This window comes from Gymnoscopelus microlampas (assembly GCF_963454915.1).
Source record: "Gymnoscopelus microlampas genome assembly, chromosome: 10".
Taxonomy (NCBI): Eukaryota; Metazoa; Chordata; class Actinopteri; order Myctophiformes; family Myctophidae; genus Gymnoscopelus; species Gymnoscopelus microlampas.
In genome coordinates this window covers 4,826,351-4,851,052 of record NC_139947.1, presented here as the reverse complement: position 1 = coordinate 4,851,052, position 24,702 = coordinate 4,826,351, and the positions used below count along the sequence as shown (strand labels likewise).

At 43.9% G+C, this 24,702-nt stretch overlaps 2 protein-coding genes across 2 annotated transcripts in view; both read left to right on the top strand.

The window, feature by feature from the left end:
- Nucleotides 1-14,562: 14,562 nt before the first annotated feature.
- The window catches only part of dlgap4a (discs, large homolog-associated protein 4a), a gene marked incomplete at its 5' end in the record, with an annotated part of 78,176 nt that continues 68,036 nt past the window's right edge, over nucleotides 14,563-24,702 (top strand). Inside the window, 5 exons of the mRNA XM_084067989.1 lie at nucleotides 14,563-14,871; nucleotides 16,594-16,875; nucleotides 18,548-18,917; nucleotides 20,652-20,824; nucleotides 21,693-21,881. Coding sequence (XP_083924115.1) covers nucleotides 14,563-14,871; nucleotides 16,594-16,875; nucleotides 18,548-18,917; nucleotides 20,652-20,824; nucleotides 21,693-21,881 — 1,323 coding nt within the window. The remainder of the gene's footprint in view (nucleotides 14,872-16,593; nucleotides 16,876-18,547; nucleotides 18,918-20,651; nucleotides 20,825-21,692; nucleotides 21,882-24,702) is intronic.
- On the top strand, nucleotides 23,216-24,517 carry LOC311053221 (tRNA (guanine-N(7)-)-methyltransferase non-catalytic subunit wdr4-like; the record flags this gene model as incomplete). Its single annotated transcript, XM_084068679.1, has 1 exon — nucleotides 23,216-24,517. The coding sequence occupies one exon, from the start codon at nucleotides 23,216-23,218 to the stop codon at nucleotides 24,515-24,517; it is 1,302 nt and encodes a 433-aa protein (XP_083924805.1).

The following is a 24,702-nucleotide window of genomic DNA, read 5'->3' as shown; positions in this document are numbered from 1 at the left end:
TGGAACGCCTCAGGATCCTCCAGGAGGAAGTATGTTAGTCAGTTAAAGACGACTTTTACAACGTTTTAGTTTTCATTGGTTTTCCACCAGATGGCGCTGTTCTCTAACACACGAGTGACCATCTTCATCCTCAAGTCACACAGATCCAGGAGATCACGTGATCGAAAGATCACCACCACCCACAACATTGACTTCCTGCTTAGCGTATTTGGGGAAATAGCTGTATCTTCTTTCCTTTTTTTCTCCCTGCATTTTGGATGAGGCGAGCTATATTCAACGGCCTGTAACAAGCGACCGGGGGGTTTCGCGCTGACTAACTGGAGTAGTTCCAATTGTCTATACTTTTACTTCTACTCCACTACATCTCACAGGCAAAGATTGTACTTTTACTCCACTACAATTATTTGAAAACTTTAGTTACTAGTTACTTTGCAGATATAAATTATTACATTATAAAACATACATTAACCACTTTAGCCCTATTTTATACATCGGCTATTTGAAAATAGCCGATCTACAAGCTCACAACGCGTCGCATCGTGACGCGTTGTGAGCTTGTAGATCTGCTATTTTCAAACATTTTAGTACTTTTACTTTTGGTACTTTAAGTACATTTTGATACCAATACTTTTGTACTTTTACTCAAGTCAATTTTAAATTCCGGACTTTTACTTGTAACAGAGTACTTCTACATTGCAGTATTGATACTTTTACTTAAGTAAAACATTTGAGTACTTTTTCTGGATATAAATATTCTGTGACTAGTTGAAAAGGTAAGGAAAACCAAAAATTGCTGGCAGTGCGGGTGATTAATTTATGTATTTAATCTGGCAGTGAAAGAGTTAGGGAAGTCTGGAGCTCTCTGCTGGAACTGTTGCCCCCGCGACCCGACTCCGGATAAGCCACTGCAGATGGATGGATGTATGGATGGATCCATTGGAACACATGGTTCTTTTTTCCATAATCCTGAAAAGTAACAGTTTTGAGGATACACGGTTTGGATATGACACATTAAGGCCTGCGCTGCCACTCCGCTGTGGGTTTTTAGTCCCTCCGTCCCTTCGCTCAGCCATCTGCATACACACCGTAAATCACTCCCCAGATATTGAGTTATCGACCCCATGTGCTTCTCATATCTCGGCAAAGACTTAACCCATTAAGTCCGGGAACGCATCCGTGTCATCAAAAATAGCAGATATACAAGCTCATAGCGCGGCACGAGTGCCGCGATTTCAGCTTGTAGATCTGTTTTTTTTTTTTTTATTGTGATTTTTTTTTGCAAATCTTTGAATAGATAGTTTTTTAAAGCAGAAATGTTTAACTCAAATCTTTGCTTCTGGGGATTCAACAAATTCTAACAGTTATTTAAAAAAACGTATGTTGCTATAAATCAGTGGTTCTCAAACGTTTTTTATGTCAAGGACCCCCAAAAGTATATGTATTTGGCCGCGGACACCCATCTCAAAATATGTTGTTCCAGGGACCCCCAAAATTCAATAATTTGCACACATTTTCACGAGATTTCAAAAATAGCAGATCTACAAGCTTATAGCGCGGCACTCGGTGCCGCGCTATGAGCTTGTAGATTTGCTATTTTTGAATAGCCAAAGTATAACAGAATGGTTAAAGTGGTTACACTTTCCTGGTCTTAACGTGTAAAAAAATGATGCTGTAAAAAGTGCTTACGGGTCGTGTTTTTTCACAAGGCATCGTGATCAGATGGCGGCGGGCAAAGCGCTGGCCAGCTGGCCGTGTCGGTCGGACCACCTACACCATTCTTCGTTCTGGCCCACCCTTAAGATTGGATTCCTGGCAATATACCCTCCTTGCTTTAACGTGGCTCTTGTTTCTATTATATCGTAACGTCAGTCACTCTCAACCTTTTTTCATTTGGAGGACCCCCATTATGCGTTGGGCCAGTGGTTCCCAAGCAATGGGCCGGGGCCCCGTTTGTGGGTCGCGGACCCTTTTTTTTATGGGCCGCAAGTTAAATGTCCCTTATTTTCCGTTTCCTACGTTTTGTGAGCTTGTAGATCTGCTATTTTCACTAGTTTGGGTCCCGGGGAGACGTCACATTTCTTTTTTTTGGGTCTCGAGCTAAAACGTTTGTGAACCACTAATATAGCGTCACAATCAATTTAATCCCTTTAACCTAATATACAGTACATTGTTTGAAAATAGCCGATCTACGAGCTTACGACGTTTTGCGAGAGCTTGTAGATCTTGCTATTCTCTAAAAATACAAATCTTATATTGTTGCCACAATATTTTTACAGATGGGGGTCCAAGGTTAAATACATATTAATGAGGGGGTCCTTTACTTAAAACAGTTTGAAAACCATTGCATTGACCCCCATTTTATCTCTGTGATCCCAATAAACATGTCTGTCTTTCTTTCTGTCTGTCTTTCTTTCTTTCTTTCTTTCTTTCTTTAGGATATAAGGATAATTCCTTTAACTTGTTTCCAATGAGGGCCTGTGAGCAATTAGGGGTTAAGAGTCTTGCTCAGGGACAAATTTATTTTCATCGACTCATTTGCTGGCCTGGCCTGGAAACGTACCTGGGGCAACCAGGGCCTCTGGCTCCCTAGGCGGGCTCACTAACCACTCAGCTATGGCCGCTTTCTTTCTTTCTTTCTTCACTCATTCATTCCATGTGGGATAGGTTCACCATTATTACCCCACCTGTTCACTTCATTTTAGAGCATCCATTTAGAATCCTTTTGGTTCACTTGAAGTCAAACCGTTTCCCATTCATTTCGTTCAGAAGGGGCCAGAGCTCCTTACATCCCAGGGGGACCATTATTATTGAGAAGGAAAGCACTTTATTTTAAAGTGTCAATAAAGTGTATTATATAACTGCACTCTGTCAGCGTTTCTCTGCCAGCCTCCAGTAACAGCAGCTTCTTATCCGAGCAGACATCAACGGCAAACTTGGAAGTGGCACGAATGAGCTTATTTGAAGCGAGTGGTGCTTTGAAGTCAGGAGAACAAAAGACCTGGCAGATCTTGAAGGTCCTGGATGCAGATCTGACTAAAAGTTTTAAGAACAATGCAAGTCCTGCCTAACAGGAGAGCAGAACCGTTAGTTCAGTCAGTCTTGCCTTGACTGAACTAACGGCTTGTGAAAATTGTGTCATAGTCGACTGATTGCTATTATTTGAGATAAAGCAATCCTTTTTTTCATCAGAATTGCTCACGTTGACCTTTATAAAGCGGAAATAGCATATTTACAAGTTCATTAAAGCATCACGTCGTGACACGTTCTAGTCTATTTCAGCAAGAATTTTTGAAAGTATACAATTTTACAAATTGCACTTTAACTCTTTAACTGCCAGAGTTAAAAACATCGTCTGTAAGCTGCCCTTGCCAGCGATTTCGAGCGTTTTTACTAACCTTTGAAAAATGATCGCCTCAAAATACGTCGGGGGGGGGGGGGGGGCGCAGTGGTGTAAAATAACTAAGTACATTTACTCAAGTACTGTACTTAAGTAAAATGTTGAGGTATTTTTACTTTACTGGAGTATTCCCAATTTGCAGTACTTTTTCTCCTACTCCACTACATCTCAGAGGCAAATATTGTACTTTTACTCCACTACAATTATTTGAAAACTTTAGTTACTAGTTACTTTGCAGATATAAATGACTATTATAAAACATATATTAACCACTTTAGCAATATTTTATACCTAGGCTATTTGAAAATAGCCGATCTACAAGCTCACACACTTTGTGAGCTTTAACTTATTTGTCATAATCTGCCGTGTGCAATTTTTGTTTAAAAGGGAAACCGAAATGTATTTTTTATTTAGCTCTTCCACTATTCAGTATCAAAACACAATTAAATATTCAATCGCAATAATTTGTACAATAATTTATCGTAAAAAAAAATGCCTTGATGGCGACAGCCCTGTAGCCTGAACCCAAGGTTTTAGGTTTTATAGAAGGACCTTGACCAGTGGGTTGTCGCCTCTCATCCAGAACTAAGTCACACTTGTCCAATCTTGTTTTATGATGATTGCTGTGGCCCCTGGTTCACCTTCACACACCGGTTGACTAAAGACCCCCGAGGATTTGCGTGTCCCAGGGCACACCGGGGGACATCGGGGACAAAAAACAACTGTCAGATCAATCTATGGGTGCAGTTCTACAGACCTACTTATCGTCTCTGTCGGGTGGTAACCTCATATGTCCAATACTGATACTTTTTTCAGGATTCCAATGGAAAATTAGCAAAAGTAGCAGATCTACAAGCTCGAAACGCGACGCTTCGCGCCGCGTTTCGAGCTTGTAGATCTGCTACTTTTGACGCGTTTGTGTGACCGAGTGCCACGCTATGAGCTTGTAGATCTGCTATTTGTTTTTAATCTTGAAAATGTGTGCATATCTTTGAATATATATATTTTGAAGTGAACATTTTTAACTCAAATCTTTGCTTCTGGGGGTCCCTGGCACTAAACATTTTCAGATGTATATCAATTCAGGGGTCCTTGGCATGAAAAAAAAAAACACAAGAAGTTTGAAAATGGAGAAAATAGTTTTTTAGCCCGAAAAAGCAACGTTAAAATGGCATTGATCGATGAGGAGAATGCCGCTTACTGTTTGGAGGTCCATATGTCAGTTTTTCTCTGATTCTTTAGTATTTTAGAACACGCACGCACGCACGCACACACACACACACACACACACACACACACACACACACACACACACACACACACACACACACACACACACACACACACACACACACACACACACACACACACACACACACACACACACACACATGCCCTCTCCATCTGTGAAATGATATTTACAGTAATTGAGTGTGATCTTATTCCCAGAACACATTAATTAACGGCGTCACGATTCTGGGCATTTCATTACAGGCAAAACATTCTCATAAAATAGCCTATAGGCTTTACATGCTTTCATTTACAGTTTGGCGTCAGCCAGTGTCGAGCAGCGAGTTGTGAGCTTGTGGAGCTGGATACGACAGAGTATATTTCAGGCTTAAAGGGGTATTCCACTTTAACACATTACCCGCCATGATATTAAACATTGTTTTTGTGTCCCCTTGCCAGCGTTTATTACCTTAAATAGACAATCTTTGAAACGCTGCAAGCCACGTTATGTACAAAAATGTAAAAACAAAGTGTCCGTGGGTTGGGGGAGGGATCCGTGTATCCACTGGAACAATAACATTCCAACCGCGAGCAGCCATTTTGGGGCTATGGCCCGTTGAAAACGAGTGGTTTTCATCACAAAAAAATGGATCTGAGTTAGAAGTGTTTTCAGAGGGAGAGAGAGAGCCAATGCCAGGCTTGTGCATTACTACTCTAAATGGTCGTTTTTAAGTTGCTTAACCCTTTAACACCTGAGGCCGATTCTACAAATGTATTTTTCGTGCCAAGGACTCCCAAATATATATTTTCCTGTGGTCCCCCCCCCCCCCCCCCCCCATTTGAAAATGGTTTGTGCCAGGGACCCCCAGAAGAGGACATTTCCTGTGTCTACACCAAATCTCTTCGCCGAAAATAGCAGATTGGCAAGCTCACAACATGTCACGATAGGATGCGTTGTGAGCTTGTAGATCGGCCATTTTTGGCTAACGTTCCCACCCACAATATGGATGCAATGGGGTTTTGATTGTTTGAATACTTGATGAACAGTTTTGCAAAAGGTACAATGATGCTAAAACGATAACACAAAAAGCCCTGAGGACTTGTTTCCATTGTGGTCCTGTTTATTCAATTCATAAAGACATAGGCTACAATATAATACAAGAAATCATCAATACTAGGAGCAGTTAAACGTATATTAACAGAAAAACAGTGGGGAGTAATTACTTTTGGCACGCTAGACGACTTGTCTAGGTCCAGTTGCAAATAGGCTCTTTTCACAGCAGCCACATTGTGAAGACATTCACAGATGTTACCAATGATACTAATGAAGGCTCTGTTCCATTCTGGTCAAACAGAGTCAGTGTGCTGATATTGTGCATGTTGGCTCACTGGAAACACTCTGTTACACCAGTGGGACTGAAATTGGGCTCCAGGGACCCTATGGTTCCTTAAGGGGTTTCCGAATGGCCCCTTGCGGATGTGTAACTCTGAGAGTGTACAAATGGAACCAAATGGACCCGTAAGGGTCCATTTGGTTCCATTTGCACACTCTCAGAGTTATGGGGGTCGTGGAAATCTGAACAATCTGAGAACCACTGTGCTACACTAAATGGAACAGAGCCTTCATTAGTATCATTGGTAACACCTGTGAAGGTAGTGATAATATGGCTGCTGTGCATAGAGCCTTTTGCAGACACGTTCTCTTTTATGACGGTTTTGAAGGAGGGTAGGGACTAGGGAATCACACTTTGTGATGGCTGGTGGTAGGGCATTCCACATTTTGGTGGCATTAAATTTGAATTAATTCATCCCCATATTTGTGCCGAATCTGGGGGGGATGAGATCAGTGGAGCTCCCTCTGGTGCCGTGGGTGTTTCTCACTCTTTTGACGTAGTTTGACATGGGTACATGGGCGCTGGTCCCTTGAGTGAAAACCAGGCTCATTGCAAGGTGCTGTACTCTGAGCCGTGTGAGGTGGTCTGGTGACCATCTAGCTCAGGTCCATAGCGTTAGGAGTTCTCCTTAATGCTATGCGACTGCACACGTATTTTCCTCATTTGAACGGGTGCACGACGTCTATACACTTCAGTCAAAATAAACGATATATAGGGGCCTTTCTGTGTGGAGTTTGCATTATCTCCCCGTGTCCCCTAGGGTATAGGTACCCTCACAAAAAACATGCAGTAAATAAACAATATATGTTCGCTACTCACAGAAACAAAGATGGTTTTATGGTGTTGAAAGCCTCCTCAGTGGGAAGTCCCAGACCCCCAACTTTGGTATAAAATCCACTTTTTGGCCAGAAGATAAAATATTCCAGCAGGACAGAGAAATGTTGTAGTTACTCTAGTGCAGTGGTTCTCAAACTGTTTCATGTCAAGGACCCCTAAATTGACACTTATTACCCCACGGACCCCCATTTGAAAGGATAAGCCAGGGACCCCCATAAGAGAAGATTTTTAAAGCTCTCTTGCAGTGATTCTCAACCATTTTAATTTCAAGGACCCCCAGTTTGACATGCATTAGGGCTACGGACCCCCATTTAATGGCATTTCTATCTCTAAATAAAACATGTCTACGTCCGATCAAAAAAAGTTGAAAAAGAGTGAAAATATCTGATCTACAAGCTAATAGATCAGCTATTTGTTGGATGAGAGGCAGCGGCTGAAATTCCCTAAAAGGGCACTTTTTGGTGAAATATAGTGAATAGCAAAAATAGCTGATCTAAATCAATCTAAAATAGCTGAGCTCACAACGCGTCACAGCTTGTAGATCAGCTGTTTTTGGGGCGCAACCCCACACTCTTTAGCTATACTGAAGATATGGCATAAGACATGGATTTCTACACAGAGGACAATTTTTTTCAACGCAAAATACCGCGTTCAAGTTCAGGAGAGTTCAACGTCTCCTTGATGCTGCCTTCGGGTATGGCATGGAAAGGGGGGCGTTTGCATTTCTTTCACCATATTAAATGCTGCATTCATGGTCTGGAGATGCCAGTTTTTTACAAACGGGTTAAAAGGGCAGGGGCTGAAGCCCCCTTTGATGTCTATGTGTGCGCGTGCCTGCGTGCGTGCACGTGTGCATGTGGGGGGCTTTTGTCAGATGTAAGAGGAGAGGGGGCTCCAAGGGAAAAAGGTTGGGAAACATTGGTGTAGTGCGTGCGTGCGTGCGCGTCCCGTGTGCGCACGTGTTGTTTTTACGCTCTGTGTGTAGCGTGTCAGTGTGTGTTGGTGCGTCAGCATTCGTTACGAGTGAGTAGGGGTGTGTGTGTGTGTGTGTGTGTCTGAGTGATGATGACGATGTTGGAGTGTGTTTTTGTGTGTGTGTGGCGATGATGATGATGATGTTGGAGAGTGTATGTTTGTCCGTACAGCTCTCAGGCAGATGCAATTGCGTTGCTGCTGTAGAAGCGTTGTCAGGTGTGTGTGTGTGTGTGTGTGTGTGTGTGTGTGTGTGTGTGCGTGCGTGTGCGTGTGCGTGCGTGCGTGCGTGCGTGCGTGCGCGTGCGTGCGTGCGCGTGCGTGCGCGCGCGCGTGTGGAAGCGTTGGCAGATGTGTCTGCCTGCCACTGCGTCTGTCTACACACACTGTGACTCACACACTGACTGCTCTAGTACAGTCAGTAGAGAGAGAGAGAGAGAGAAAGAGAGAGAGACAGAGAGAGAGAGAGAGAGAGAGAGAGAGAGAGAGACACACACACGCGCGCGCGCACACACACACACACACACACACACACACACACACACACACACACACGTACACGCACACACGCACACACGCACAGCGAGTCATCACAGGCGAGTGGGATTGAAATGTGTGTGTTACTGTAGCTACACTGTAGCCACACGCCGTCTCATGTTTGTTGTGGGAGAGCAGTGACTCACTGACTACGCGCGCACACACACACACACACACACACACACACACACACACACACACACACACACACACACACACACACACACACACACACACACACACACACACACACACACACAGCGCGCGCGCGCAGTCGTTCCTCCTACAGTCTACTTTTCTACTAAGATGAGAAAAGGCATCGTTATTGTTATTGATCGCTGGCGGGTGTAAATGTAGGTCACAGCATCAACACAGAGGAGAGGAACATGTACCAGGATCTTTATGGTCCAAAGGGGCCAGTTATTGTCAGGCTTGGCTTGGCTCGTGATTGGCTGAGGGGGAGGGGGGAGAAGGGGGGGAGTGCTTGTCTTTCTTCACGTGATAAATGATTACGTTACGTCCACAGTGGCTGGTCAACAGTGGTGTAAGGGAACTAAGTACATTTACTCAAATACTGTACTTAAGTCTTAAAGTATAATTTTGAGGTACTTTTACTTTACTGGAGTGTTTCCGATTGTCTATACTTTTACTTCTACTCCACTACAATTATTTGACAACTTTAGTTACTAGTTACTTTGCAGATATACATGATAACATTATATAACAGACATTAACCACTTCAGCCCTATTTTATACATAGGCTATTTGAAAATAAGAAAAAATCCGGATTTTTTCTTGTAACAGAGTACTTCTACATTGCAGTATACTGCAGTAAAACATTTGAGTACTTTTTCCACTACTGGAAGCGAGTACTCGTTTTTCTTCACGTGATAAATGATTATTACGTCCATAGTGACTGGTGAACTCTGACAGCATGCTGGTGGATGTGTGTGTGCGGCTCATGGGCTGCTCACTAGCGGAGCGGATTGTTCGGGGTAGCTTATTGCTCGCCTTAAAGTTCATCAAGGTACCTGGAAGAGGTTAAATTGCATTTACGGCTTCACCCAGCTGATGGCTGCTCAGATGAGGAACACATGGGCGGGGGACGGGGGCTGTTAGTGTGTGTCAATCCGGAAAAGCATCTGTGTCGTTTTAGATTTTAGCACAATCATTTTAACCACCATATGTTATACTTTGGCTACTCAAAAACTTTGTGCCGCGCTATGAGCTTGTAGATCTGCTATTTTTGAAAAAAACATTTTAAGTGTAATTTTTTAACTCAAATCTTTGCTTCTGGGGGTCCCTGGAACAACATATTTTGAGATGGGGGTCTGCGGCCAAACACATTTTTGGGGGGGTCCTTGACATGAAAAGGTTTGAGCACCACTGATTATAGCTACTATACGTTTTTCAGAGAACTGGATTTAGAAGACATGTGTAGAATCGGCCTCATAGGTCTAAATCAGTGGTGTCAAGGTGGTGGCCCGCGGAAATTTGGCGGCCCGCGGAAAGGTCCATTCAAGCTATTATTATTATTTAGACCATTTAGACTCTAAATGGTCTAAATAATAATAATAGCTTGAATAATATAAGTGTGTTAAAGTAATACTAGGTAACTTTTTCAATAAAACTAAAGTTAAATTGTATATCTTTTGTGAGTGGCAAATGTTTCACAACACCCACTCCATGAATTTCACCCCCGAAAGCCTTTTATTTATATATTTTCTATTGAACGCTGTCGAGGTTGACTTTCCCGCGAAAATGACGTCATCTGGCCGGAAAATGGAAGCGGAGATGCACCGGTTTCCTGTTTGGCCAGGAACTACTGCACCGGTTTCCTGTTTGGCCAGGAACTACCACGCTATTAACAAAAAGGAAACTCACGCTGATTTTAAGAGATTGCAGGATTTGAAGAACGAAAACAACAGCAAAAGAAAACACAGCTCACGATAACTAAAGCTCCACTGGCTAAGAGAAACATAAAACAATTAAAAGAAACGCTTCCGTCTTCCGGTGAAAACGAATGGATTTCTGGGTAACGCAGTAATAAACGAACGGCCTGCAGTGACGGTAATGACCAGCAGAGGCTGCTAAAAATCGTTTTTTTTTATTTGCACTGTACAACTTTAAGTGTCACATGTTGAGAACCGGTGTGTTATTTCTAAAGTCAGGACTAATAATTTCAGCGAGGCGGGGGGTTGAACCAGCAACCCCTCCGATTCCCAGCCGGCCTTGACTCTATCCATGCCGGCACTGAAGAGTAGAGAGATAAGGATACAGAGAAATAAAATAAATAGACTTATAGCCTGACAACGAGACTGACTGAGTCAACATTATGTAAATTCTGCATTCCTATTTTTGTATTCTCTCTGCTCTCACACATTGTTCTCCCATGCATTATTACTGGATCTCACGTTGTATGTCTGCTTTCCCTACTGCTGCATCATGGCTTCAAGCTTGTTTAGTTCATTAAACCTCTGTTGCAAGCCATTGTTTTGTGGTTTTTCGCAAATGAACGCCAGACTTGATCGTACTACAGCGTCATCAAAAATAGCAGATCTGCAAGCTCGAAACGCGGCACCAAGCGAAGCGTTTTGAGCTTGTAGATCTGCTATTTTTTATGCTTTAGTAAGTTATTTTTGGACGCACAGTAATGAGGTTTCCACCTGACAAAAACGATATAGAGCGGGGGAGAGCGGAGGTAGTGCGTGCGTGCGTGCGTTCGTGCGTGTATGCGAGCGAGCGAGAGGTTTATCATATATGGCTAGTAGGCAAACACTATGACTGCCTCTGTTCCCATGGGAACCAGTGTTGATTTTGACAGCACAGTTTTTATTTGTTTTTGTCATAGTCATTTGAATAAATTAAGTTGACTAAATATCATAACATTGCAATGAACGCATCTCTTCCTTACTTCCTTCCCAGGTGTTATGTGTTATGGCACTAATGAACGCTCTGTTCCATTCTGTTCAAACAGAGTCAGGGAAACACTCTGTTACACCAGTGGGTCTCAAAGTGTGGTCCAGGGACCTTCATGGTTCCTTGAAGGGGTTCCAAACGGACACTTACGGGTTACGGGTCCATTTGGTTCCATTTGTACACTCTCAGAGTTATGGGGGTCCTTGCAAATAAAAGGTTTGAGAACCACCGTGCTACACGGAACAGCACCTTAATTAGTATTTCATTTCATTTCAAATCTTTGTTTATTCTCGAAGGACATTGAGGTTTCCCTCATTTGCAGTGTCCTCGAGATACATCACAGTACATTTTCACATCAATGCTCATATCAATGATAAAACAAAACAAAACAGAAACAAAACAAAAACAGAAATGTTCCCCTGCCTATCGTGTGATAGAACACACATCTAAAAGCATGTTGCAGACACGTGTGGGTAGGTCTGCAATCAAAGATTTAAATTGACCGTATGTTAATCGGGGAACAGATCTGGGGGAACAGATCTTACTAAGCTGTAGTTCGTTCCAAGTGGTTGGGGCACTAAAACAAAAGGCTGTTTCCCCAAGTTTTCCCCAGTATAAGTGGCAAGACCAGTGAAGGAAGTAAGGAAGAGGCCCACTGTATTTCCTATATGGCTGCTGTGCATATGATAGAGCCTATTGGAATTTGCATTGGTTGAAGATAACTTCCATCCCATTCCCATGTGTGTCGTCCCTGTGCTGCTCTGCTGCTCCACCTAGTGGCTGTCAGGGTGCATAGCAGCAGCTCATTGGCAGAGGACACTGTCTCATGTCCTCCATGTTATCAGCCTGTTATCTGCATCAGTGCTGATGGTGCACCGTTCTCACTTCTCTGTGGGAAAGGCTTTAGATGTGTTCTTTTTTCCTTTTTTTTGCCAAGCCGCTGAGCTACTTAGCGATTCCAAGGGCATAGAGAAAGTTCCTCCTGGACTGTAAACTCTATAGCAGTTTGTTCTCAAACTTTCTTTTAATATGCTCTATGCACAGCAGCCATATCATCACTTCCTTCACAGGTGTTACCAATGATACTAATGAAGGCTCTGTTCCATTTAGTCTAGCACAGTGGTTTCCACGACCCCCATAACTCTGAGTGTACCATTTGTACACTCTCAGAGTTACACACCTGTAAGGGGCCATTTGGAAGCCCATGAGGGTCCCTGGACCCCAACTTTAGACCCACTGGTGTAACAGAGTGTTTCCAGTGAGTCAACATGCACAATATCAGCACCCTGACTCTGTTTGACCAGAATGGAACAGAGCCTTCATTAGTATCATTGGTAACACCTGTGAATGTCTTCATAATATGGCTGCTGTGAATAGAGCCTATCTCAAGGAGCCCCATAACTCTGAGAGTGTACAAATGGAACCAAATGGACCCATGAGGGTTCATTTGGTTTCTACCTTGTAGGCTAGATCGGCTACATTCGGGGGGGAATATTCACATATTATGTCATGGCCATAATAGGTAGGAGGAGTCTTTTTTTTTGTTTTACATAATTGTGGATATGATTTGAAATATTTATGAATGTTAATCTCATAATAGAAGACAATTAGCTGTCGGATCATGTGGAACCATGGCCAACATGTGGAGTCATAGTATACCATACATCACACAGTAGATAACTGATATCATATCGTTGCTGTCCGGCAAGAACCATTTTTTTGCTTTTTTCCCCCCATAAATAAGTGCTATCGAACACCCTTTACATCTGTGTGTTGGTAAAACAAAATATTGAAACAATGAAAAGTATTAAAGTGTTTCTGACAAAAGCAGCTAACTCCATTGGATCCTCATACTTTCTGCTTAACCAGCTAACTCCAGCAAAGGGGGGTGGAGTTAGCTGGTTTTGCTGACTCCAGGCTCCACCCCCTTTTGACCTCTAACCTCATTGTGAGCTTGGCGGTCCATTCAGCTGTTCTTATCAATGATGAACAAAACCTCCTAACTCCATTTTTGTTTCGTTCTTTTCATTTCCTGAAAAATGAACATTTTGGAGTTAGTTGGTATAGAATGGCCATATGAAGTCCGATATCCATAAGGAAGCCACGCTGTTAATAAGCTCTGTCTTGTTTAACGGTGGTGCTATTTCACACTTATTTTTTTGTTAAAATAAGTGTCAAATAGCTCTATATTGGGGCATGGCGCAGTTGGTAGCGCTGTGGCCTCACAGCTAGAAGGTCAATCTGATATCAACAATTTCAGTAACGGGGCCTGCCTGTCTCCCCTTGATGGCGTTGGGTACCCTAAATTCAAATCAGCACAACATTAAGGATACATTTTGTGTCTTTCATTCCAGGATGAGTCCTTCACGGTCCACGCTGCAGACCCTCTCTGACCGTCATCATCATCACCATGCGCTAACGGCAGCACCCTAAGGTGCAGCACCCTACAGGTACAAAAGTATTGGTAAAACAAAATGACTTAAAGTACCAAAAGTAGAAGTACTCATTAGGCAGAATTTCCTGTTTCACAAGTTATCTTATGTCTAAAATGTATTAAATCTTTAGAAAATAGCAGATCTTCTATTTTCAAATGGCCGAAATGTATATAGGGCTGAAGTGGGTAATGTATGTTTTGTAATCCAAATCTACAAAGTAACTAGTCACTAAAGTTGTCAAATAATAGTAGTCGTATAAAAGTACAATATTTGTCTCAGAGATGTAGTGGAGTATGTAAAAGTACCGAACATTGTAAATACTCAGCAAAACTACCTCAAAATTATACTTAAGTACATGTACTTAGTTACTTTACACCACTGTTGGAATTTGCATTGGCGGAAGCGATAACTTCCATCCCATGTTCCCATGTGTGTCGTCCCTGTGCTGCTCTGCTGCTCCGCCTAGTGGCTGTCAGGCTGCATAGCAGCTCATTGGGCAGAGGACACTGTCTCATGTGCTCCATGTTATCAGCCTGTTATCTTCCCCGTTGTGAGCTTGTAGATCTGCTATTTTCAGAGCGTAACACCCGAGCGCAACCAAACATAAAATGACTTGTCTTTTAGTTCTACTGGATCTCTTCTCCACTAGTCCCTCACTAACATTTTAGTCTAGCTTTTATTTGTTGACGAAATTGTCAATATATTTAGTCTTAGTTGTAGTCATCGTAGCTTAGTTTTTATTTAGTTTTCGTCAGTGAAAAAAGGTAGTCGACGAACGTTTTTCGTCGTAGTTTTAGTCGACGAAATCAACACTTCTTCCCTCCCCTCCTCATCAGCCACCATGAAAGGCTTGGGCGCCAACCGCAGCCGCCACCTGTCTGACTCCTGTGAGCCCACGGGCGTAGGAGGAGGAGGAGGAGGCCCCCAGAAGCCCTCCCTGTGCTCGCTGACCTCCTCGGACCCCCGCGGCTCCTTCCTGCTGAGCCCCAGCATGAACCACTACGCCACGCTGGACCCCCGCCTCCACCACTACGGCGCCAGCAGCCCCGTCGCCCCGCTGCCCCCCGACTGTCTGCTCAGCGGGCCGTTCGGCCAGGTCTCCAACAGCTCCACCTTCCCCCGCCTCCACTTCACCTCCCAGCAAGACCAGGTTGGTCTTGCCTTACTAAAAACAAACAAAGAAAAAAAAAAATACGGTGGTTCCGGTTGCTGGTTTCCGGTTTTTCGGCGCCGCTTTGTTTTGGTTCCCCTGTTGGTTTCCCCAATCCCCATTTAGCCCATTAAGACCTGAAGCTGATTCTACAAATGCCTTCTAAATCCCAACAGTTTTCTGAAAAACGTATGTTTCTATATCAGTGGTGCTCAAACCTTTTCATGTCAAGGACCCCCAAAATGATATGTATTTGGCCGCGGATCCCCATCTCAAAATATGTTGTTCCAGGGACCCCCAGAAGCAAAGATTTGAGTGAAAAATGTTCGCTTTAAAAGAATACATATATTCACAGATTTGCACACATTTTCAACATTTTTCAAAAATAGCAGATATACAAGCTCATAGCGCGGCACTCGGTGCCGCGCTATGAGCTTGTATATCTATCTATTTTTGAATAGCCAAAGTGTAAAATAAAGTACTAGTTTATTCTCGCCAGTCTCTACAAGTCGGAATAAAAGATGGATATACCAAACCAACTATTCCTGTAAGCTAAACTGCGCCGCATCAAGGGTTTTATTGGGTAGGCCCTAAAATGATGATGCCCTTGATCGCGGGGAATTATTTGGGGGTGATACCTGCCCCCTTGGTTCCAGCCGTTGGTTCCGGCCGCCTGATGACGGAAAGTTAATTCCGCTCCCGACCGGATCAGAAACCCAGAAAATGGTATTGATCCCAGGCTAGGTTGGCGAATTCTTTACCTCAGTACTGTATGTTCTCAAGATTTCTTCATGTCAAGGACCCTCATAGTAGCCCACGGACCCTCATTTGAAAAGATACGCCGGGGACCCCCATAAGATAAGATTTCTTACGGCTATGGCATTGATTCTCAACCATTTTAATACTAAGGACGCCCACTTTGATATGCATTAGACCACGGACCCCCATTTAATGTCTGGGAGCCCAATCTACTAAAATCATCAATGTTAATTTAACTCTGAGAGTGTACAAATGGAACCAAGTGGACTCGTAAGGGTCCATTTGGTTCCTGACTATCATACATTTTGCTGGGGACCCCCTGGAACCCGCCATGGACCCCACTTTGAGAAACCACTGCTTTACCTCACTGACACGGTACAGTGTGGTACAGTGTTAATTTTGACAGCTGACTTTTATTTCGTTTTAGTCATATTTTAGTCAGCTGAAATGTTTTGGGTTTTAGTCTAGTTTTAGTGGACTAAATCTCGACTAAATGTTTTTGTAAATGTTCTCTGCACAATGTGCTGTGTGCATGTGCCTCGATCCTTCTGAGTTAGATCAACCTAATAATCCATCACGGTGGATTCGACCACACAACCTCCGTGGTGGTGGGCAGGGACTTTACCACTGCGCCACCCGAACGCCCTTACGGGTCCATTTGGTTCCATTTGTACACTCTCAGAGTTACACATCTGTAAGGGGCCATTTGGAAGCCCATGACCCCAACTGTAGACCCACTGGTGTAACAGAGTGTTTCCAGTGAGCCAACATGCACAATATCAGCACCCTGACTCTGTTTGACCAGAATGGAACAGAGCCTTCATTAGTATCATTGGTAACACCTGCTATGAATGTCTTCATAATATGGCTGCTGTGAATAGAGCCTATTGAGTGCCTAAATGTCTATCTACCCATCCATCCACCCCTCCCTCCATCCATCCATCCATCCATCCATCCCTCCAGGTGGATTGCCCTCAGAGCTGTGGGGTCGGATCGGGACAGATCAGCCGGACGGGCACGCTGCCCACCTCCATGTCCATGGGCATGGGCCTGGGCCTGCAGGGCCTGCAGGGCCTGAGCGGAGCGCCCATGATCACCAGCGGCTCGGCCACCATCTCCTCCGCCCAGGCGGCCAAGATGAACCGCCTGCCCGCCAACCTCCTGGACCACCTGGAGAGACACCTGCCCCTGCAGCGCGACGGCTTCAGCACCCTGCAGTTCCACCGGGGGCGCATGTCCAAGCAGGTCTGCATAGTTTGCCCATTTTTGAATAGAGTCGTCTAGCATTTTTTTGCATTTTAGTTTTTTTTCATTTCATATGAAACTCAACGTGGAGTCATAGTTATCATTGGTTTTTAAATTTGGTTTTGTTTTCACTTCATGTTTATCCATTTCAAGTTTAGTTTTAATTTGTTTTTAAAGCAGGTTTCTTGGTTTGGTTTTACTAGATTTTTTAAATGCTTAGTTTTGGTTGAGTTTTTATTAGACGGGCGATTTTCGACATACTCAGAGGAATAGTGAAAAGTGAAAATAGCCGGAAAAGTGAAAATAGCCGCTCTACAAGCTCACAACGCGTCGCAAGGCGACGCGTTGTGAGCTTGTAGATCGGCTAATTTCACTATTCTTCTGAGAAGAATAGTGTAGATCGGCTATTTTCATTACTTTTAAGAACATATTGGATATTGACAAAACACTAAAACGAGGGGCTTGATTTTAGTTCGTTTTAATGAGTTTTGTAAACACACAATACAGTTTAAGTTAGTTATCGTTTTTTATGTGATGCCTCATTTCTATTTTTATTTCAGTTAAAGCTGCACTATGTAACTGTACTGTTCTACCCCGGATTTGTCCTGCATGCACAAGCGCTGACATTTTTACCACTTGCTCAGAGGAGAATTTGTTTTTCAAAATGAATGTCAAATCAAAAACTGGATCGTGTCACAGGTCGCGTCTAATCTAGACACAGGATCTAAATGTCTCAACAGAAGAGCAGGGAGACCAAATATAACCACCCCAATTATATAAGTTATATTGTATTAACATACTCTACCATACAGATTGGTCAAAATTACATTTTATTCACACAAAACATTTGCAAAATAGCTTTTACAAAAAAATAAGTTTTAGTTAAACTAAACTGTACGTATACATTTAGGGTGGTTGTATTTTGTCTCCCTGCTCTTCTATTGAGACATTTAGATGGTGTCAAAGGTCATGTCTCACCTAGACACAGGATCTGACACCAATTTTGACCTGATAGGCAAGATTACATTTATCCCCTAAGCATACAGGCAGGCTCTATTAGCTCAATGGTAAAAACATTTCAGCACTTGCACAGGAACCCAGGTTGAAATCCGGAGTAGAAGAGAAGAAGTTACATAGTCAGTGGTGTAAAGTAAGTACATTTACTCAAGTACTGTACTTAAGTACCATTTTGAGGAACTTTTACTTTACTGGAGCATTTTCAATTGTCTATACTTTTACTTCTACTCCTCTACAACTCAGAGGCAAATATTGTACTTTTACTCCACTACAATTATTTGAACACTTTGGTTACTAGTTGCTTTGCAGATATAAATTATTACATTATGAAACATACATACTCTAGCCCTATTTTATACCTAGGCTATTTGAAAATAGCCGATCTACAAGCTCACAACGTTGTGAGCTTGTAGATCTGCTATTTGCAAACATTTTAGTACTTTTACTTTTGGTACTTTAAGTGCATTTTGATACCAATACGTTTGTACTTTTACTCAAGTACATTTTGAATTCCGGACTTTTACTTGTAACAGAGTACTTCTACTCTACATTGCAGTATTGATACTTTTACTTAAGTAAAACATTTGAGCACTCTTTCCACCACTGTACATAGTGCAGGCTTTAACTGTCATTAACCCCTCCAATGTCCGAGCAGCGCAGCGAGAGTCCCGGACGCATCCGCCACCTCATGCACTCGGTGCAGAAGCTCTTCGCCAAATCCCAGTCCCTGGAGACGGGCAACAACGCCAACAACGGGCGGACGGCCGGCGTGGGCGGCTGCGGAGGCGGCGGCACCGTGGGGGGTGGCGGAGGCAACGAGGACGGGGGCGGTGGCTGTGGTGGCGGCAGGCCGACCGGCAGGAGTAAGAGTAAAGACCGGGGGGCCGTGAAGACGGAGGGAGGGCCCAGTAAGCAGCACCAGCAGAGGGCCCAGTGCAGGCCCAACGCGCTGGCGCTCTGGAACTCGGACGACGCCCTAATGGGCCTGGACACGGACGCCACCAAGGCCGGAACCATCGCCGTAGGTCAGTTTGGCAAAACGCATCCCGGAACGCTGACAACTTTGAACTATTCAAAAATAGCAGATCTACAAGCTCATGAGCTTGTAGATATGCTATTTTTGAAAAATCTTTGAAAATGTGTGCAATTCTTTGAATATATATATATTTCTTTTTTTAAGTGAACGATTTTAGCTCAAATCTTTGCTTCTGGGGTTCCCTGGAACAACATATTTTGGGATGGGGGTCCGCGGCCAAATACAAATCATTTTGGGGACCCTTGACATGATATTTTTCTTTTTTTTAACAGCAGATCTACAAGCTCATATCGCGGCACACGGTGCAGCGATATGAGCTTTTATATCTGCTATTTTTTAAATGACGGATGCTTTCCCGGTCTTAATGGGTTGAATCACAGCTAAAACACCTTTTAGCATTTTATTAAGAATTGTTGCAATTATTATTCTGCACTGTAATTTTACTCTTATTTGTCTCTGCTCTCTGCCTTGAATATTGATTGATTGATTGATTGATTGATTGATTGATTGATTGATTGATTGATTGATTGAATACTTTATTAACAGTTTGCATAACAAAATGCACGGTGGCACATATTTATACATAATAATGCTAAAAGGATAACCCAATAAGCCCAGGACTTGTTTCCGTTAAGGTCCTGTGTATTCAATTCATCAAGACATTTAATGACAAACACTAATATACAGTAATATGCAAAACAACCTATATACGAGTAGTAATAAAAAAGACAGATTTCTGGTGATAAGCTTAGACTTACAGGGGCCAGTTACAAATTGCAGCCACCTGTAGGTGCTCTTTTAGAGCGGTTTCGAAGGAGGGTAAGGAGTCACACTTTTTTTATGACTGTTGGTAGGGCATTCCACATCCTGGTGGCATAGCAGTAGAACAAATGTTACCCCATTGTCTTCCTTTTTTTACTGAATTCAAATGTGTTGCACTGTGTTGCTGACATTTTTACCTCTGAGCTAATAAAGCCTAGCCTGGTTCCAGACCATAGACCCCGCCCACTCTCTGAGTGGACTGCTCCTCTTGGTCTGGTGTCATAATGTGAGCCTATGGCTTTTCACGGTCAAAGAAAAACCTGTCAAATCAGAGTCGGAGGTGGGGGTGGTCTAACGACAAGCCAGTCAGCGAATGTCTGCTAAAACAAGCTGTGCGATGACGTCAGATGTAGGCGGATCCGTGGATCTCTTGTGATTGGTTTAGGGAAATTTGAATCCCCTCCCCCTGGTAATGGCGGACACTGCAGCCAATGTCAGACTGAAGCTCCACGCAGCTTCAGGCTGATAATCAGGCTAAATAAAGCACGCCTGCTTGCTCTGGGGAGAACCTTCAGGATAAGAAAATGTGTCAAACCAGAAACAGAATGGTGTCAAAGATCGTGTCCATCCTAAACACAGGATCTAAATGTCTCAATAGAAGAGCAGGGAGACCAAATAAAACCACACAGATTTATTTGGTTATATGTATTAACATATCATACAGATTGTATAAGTTATATTGTATTAGCATACTCTACCATACAGATTGGACAAAGTTACTTAATAGCAGCTTTAAGGAGATAGGCGTTTCACTTATTTTCTTCCTTTTAACTGAATTCAACCTTATCCTTTTTATAATGTGTTTTCTTTGCTTAATGTCATGTGTAAAAAGCACATTGAATTGCCTTGTTGTTGAGAAGTTGCTGTACAAATGATCAAACGTGCCTCACCGTGTCTATAGGTTACCGCAACCCTTTGAGCATGATGACCCTGGGCAGGGCGGTGTCCGACAGCCAAGCTCCGCCCAGACTCCTCCCACAGGGCTACCACACCATCTCTGCCTCTCACAGCCACATGCTGAAGACCTCCAAGAGCAGCGGAGACCTCAAGTTCCTCGCCTGTCAGGCTACGCAGGTGGGGAACGCATCTGTGTAACCACTTTAACCATTATTTTATGCTTGGGGCTATTCAGAAATAGTAGATTTACACCGAGTGCCACGCTATGAGCTTGTAGATCTGCTATTTATTTTGTACGCTTGAACATTTCTGCAAATATTTGAATATGTATATTTTCTTAAATGGAGCAGTTGTAACTCAAATCTTCCCTGGAACAACATATTTTGAGATGGGGGTCTGCAGCCAAATACATATATTTTTGCCAGACCCAGGGGTCTACATGAGGCTTTGTCTGTCCCCCTCTCCAAACATTCTTCTCCATACATGGGCATAAAAGAGGGGGAGAGGCTTTGTCTGTCCCCCTCTCCAAACATTCTTCTCCATACATGGGCATAAAAGAGGGGGAGAGGCTTTGTCTGTCCCCCTCTCCAAACATTCTTCTCCATACATGGGCATAAAAGAGGTCTGTCTTCTGTCCTCTTTTTGATTGGCCAAGCTTAGCGTGACGTAGTGCTCTGATCTTTCAACCACTAGGTCTGGCAGTACCAGGTCTCCTGGTTCCCTTATTTTCTAAATTCTAATATGTTGCTATAATATCAGTGGTGCTCCAACTTTTTCATGTCAAGCCCCAAAATTATATGTATTTGGCTGCAGTAGGCTGACTGTGTATTTGACATCTCAAAATATTTTGTTGACAAAAAACAAAATATCTGGATGAGTATCTGGGTGAGTAACAAAAACAACCCATACATTTAATCATTTTATACGTAAAACAAATTGCTGAAATAGCTGCAAGCTTGTAAATCCGCTATTTCCACGACAATTGTGATTATCACAAATAATTGTGACCAGGTGAATATTATTATGTAATAATTGTGACGCACAGGTGGTCTCCAAGGAGGACGAATGCAGGATCCGGTCAGGGAAGAAGGACCCCCTGGTGAAGAGGGGGTCCTGGTCCAGCATGACCCTCAGCCAGGCCAGACAGGTTCTACAGAAGGGCTCGGCTACAGTCAACAGAACTCTGCTCAAGTCCAAGTCCTGTCACCAGGACCTGGCGTGCAATTACCTCCAGGTGAGTCTTTTTATTGTACTAGAGATAGGCTCTATTCACAGCAGCCATATTATGAAGACATTCACAGGTGTTACCAATGATACTAATGAAGGCTCTGTTCCATTCTGGTCAAACAGAGTCAGGGTGCTGATATTGTGCATGTTGGCTCACTGGAAACACTCTGTTACACCAGTGGGTCTACAGTTGGGGTCCAGGGACCCTCGTGGGCTTCCAAATGGCCCCTTACAGGTGTGTAACTCTGAGAGTGTACAAATGGGTCCATTTGGTTCCATTTGTACACTCTCAGAGTTATGGGGGTCGTGGAAACCACTGTGCTACACTAAATGGAACAGAGCCTTCATTAGTATCATTGGTAACACCTGTGAAGGAAGTGATAATATGGCTGCTGTGCATAGAGCCTATTGCACACCCCATGAAGCCTTGAATTCATGTAGATGTTTTCATTTTTGTCGCATTCCTGAGACAATAATTTGATTACCGGCAGAAAGATACTAATGTATCCGGTAGGAGACTCAAAGGAGTCCCTTTGAGTCTCCTACCGGAAATACACCCAGTCATCAAATTATTGTCTCAGGAATGCGTCAAAAACAAAGGAATCTCCATGAATTCAAGGCTTCATGGGGTGTGTAATTGATAGACAATAAGTCATTTTTGGGGTGAACTATTTCTTTCAGACACCACTCAGTCACCATTCACATCCCAGCTGGTACTCAATCAGTCACTCCTATCCTAACCACTCATTCCCACGAGAGCTCTTTTTTTGTTTTATTATTATTAATTGAAAAGGGTTTATTTCTATAAATCAACCCTATTATACTCAGCAAAAATAAAATACACATTTATAGAGGCCATTTGACAATTCAGCATTCTTCATCAAAACACTCATTCAACTCCAAAAAAAACAAAAAAACACAGACGCCATCAAGGCCGGAACCATCGGCGTAGGTTAGTCGCTCCCAGAATGCTGCAGGTCAGCTGCAACTTTTAACCCATTAAAACCGGGAACGCATCTGTGTAACCACTTTAAACAAAAATGTTATACTTTGGCTATTCAAAAATAGCAGATCTACAAGCTCATAGCAAAAAAAAAAAAAACAGCCAAAAAAATCCCCCCTCCCAAATAAAACAAAAACCTATATCATAACCATATAAGGAGTTCCCAATGCAGCTACTCAAAAATTCAGAGTGTGTTGTCTTACCTCAATGTGTCGTCATGGCATCAGGCGCAAACAAATCATCAGCTCCATATATGGGCACAAAAGGGACATATATATCCATATATATATATGCATGTGAAACTGCAGTCGTCGCACACACACAGACAGGCGGACGACATGGCCACTATCTTTGTATGTGGAGAGTGGTTTGTCTGCAGTAGCGACACAAAGCTCATTGCCCTTCACACCAAACAAGCCAGAGAAGCGTTCGTGTTCGACTGCAGCACGGCTGAGAAGAAACCAAAGGACACAAAGGCCGACGGTAAAAGCCAAAGGGACGGTTCAGAAGAAACAGGAAACGACACGGTCTTGGCCCTCGCCGTCTCTCCTTCTGGAAACCTGGCGGCGTTGACCGACGACAGCAAGCGGCTGGTTCTGTTCCGCAGTGAATCGTCATGGCGACACATCAGTACCAGGTGGGTCGCCAGGAGGTGCACCTCGCTGGTGTTCACCCGGGCTGAGGACGAGGTGCTGGCGGCAGACAAGTCGGGAGACGTTTACTCCTTCTCGGTGGCGGATCCCCGTAAGGACGGAGAGCTGAAGCTGGGACACCTGTCCACGCTGCTGTCCGTGACCCTCACGCCCGACGACAAGTACGTCATCACGGCGGACCGCGACGAAAAGATCCGGGTCAGTCGCCTCAAGTCGCCTTACGACATCCAGTCGTTCTGTTTGGGGCACGACGAGTTCGTCAGCGTTCTGGTCGTCCCGTCGGCTCGCCCGCGGTGGCTTCTGTCCGGATCGGGGGACGGGACGGTGAAGCTGTGGGAGTACGAGTCGGGCCGGAAGCTGCAGAGCTGGGACCTGAAAGCACTGAGAGAAACGCGAAGTACCGAAGCCGAGCGAGAGAATAAGAAGAGGTATGCGGTGAGCGGCATCGCCTGCTCCCCTGATGGCGCTCACGTAGCCGTGCAGTGTGAGAGATTACCCATCGTGCAGTTCTTCAGGATCGATCAAAGGGCCGAGGAGAGGCTGGTGGTCTGCGGCAGGGTGAGCCTCCCCCACAGTCCGCTCCATATCACCTTTGACCCCGAAGGCAGACTGTGGGTACTGCTGGACAGCCGCGAGGCACCGCTCCAGATCTACACATCACATGCTCAGGGCTGCTGGGAGTGTGACGCAGAGAGCTCCCAACTAAACCGAGTGGTGGACCGCCTCAAACCCCATTGGGAGGCTCTTCTTCAGGCTGGTGCAGGGACAGAGAGCCGCTTCCAGCACCTGTACAAGGTGAACTTCGACAACATGGCGTTCTACATGCAGAAGAAGCAGCAGCGTCTGGAACAGCAGAAGAGTCACCGGGGTGAAGGAGAGGCCGGCAGAAAAAAAAAAAGAACAAGAAGCCACAACCTGTGTCTCGAGCAGCAAGCTGAACACTGCGAGTCAGACAGAGTGATTATTAACTTAAAGCCTATATTATAATTTTTCTGCCTCCAAACCAAATAAAGCGTAGCCAACATGTGAGGTGTGAGTGGGATTGAAATGTTAATCGATATTTAAAAGACAATGGCATCCCCTGCTGCGCGGGGGAGAAGGTGTCAGAGCGTGTGGAGCCCCGAGGGGAGAGAATGGCCAATGAAATCGTAGGAAAAACACAGTCAATTTGA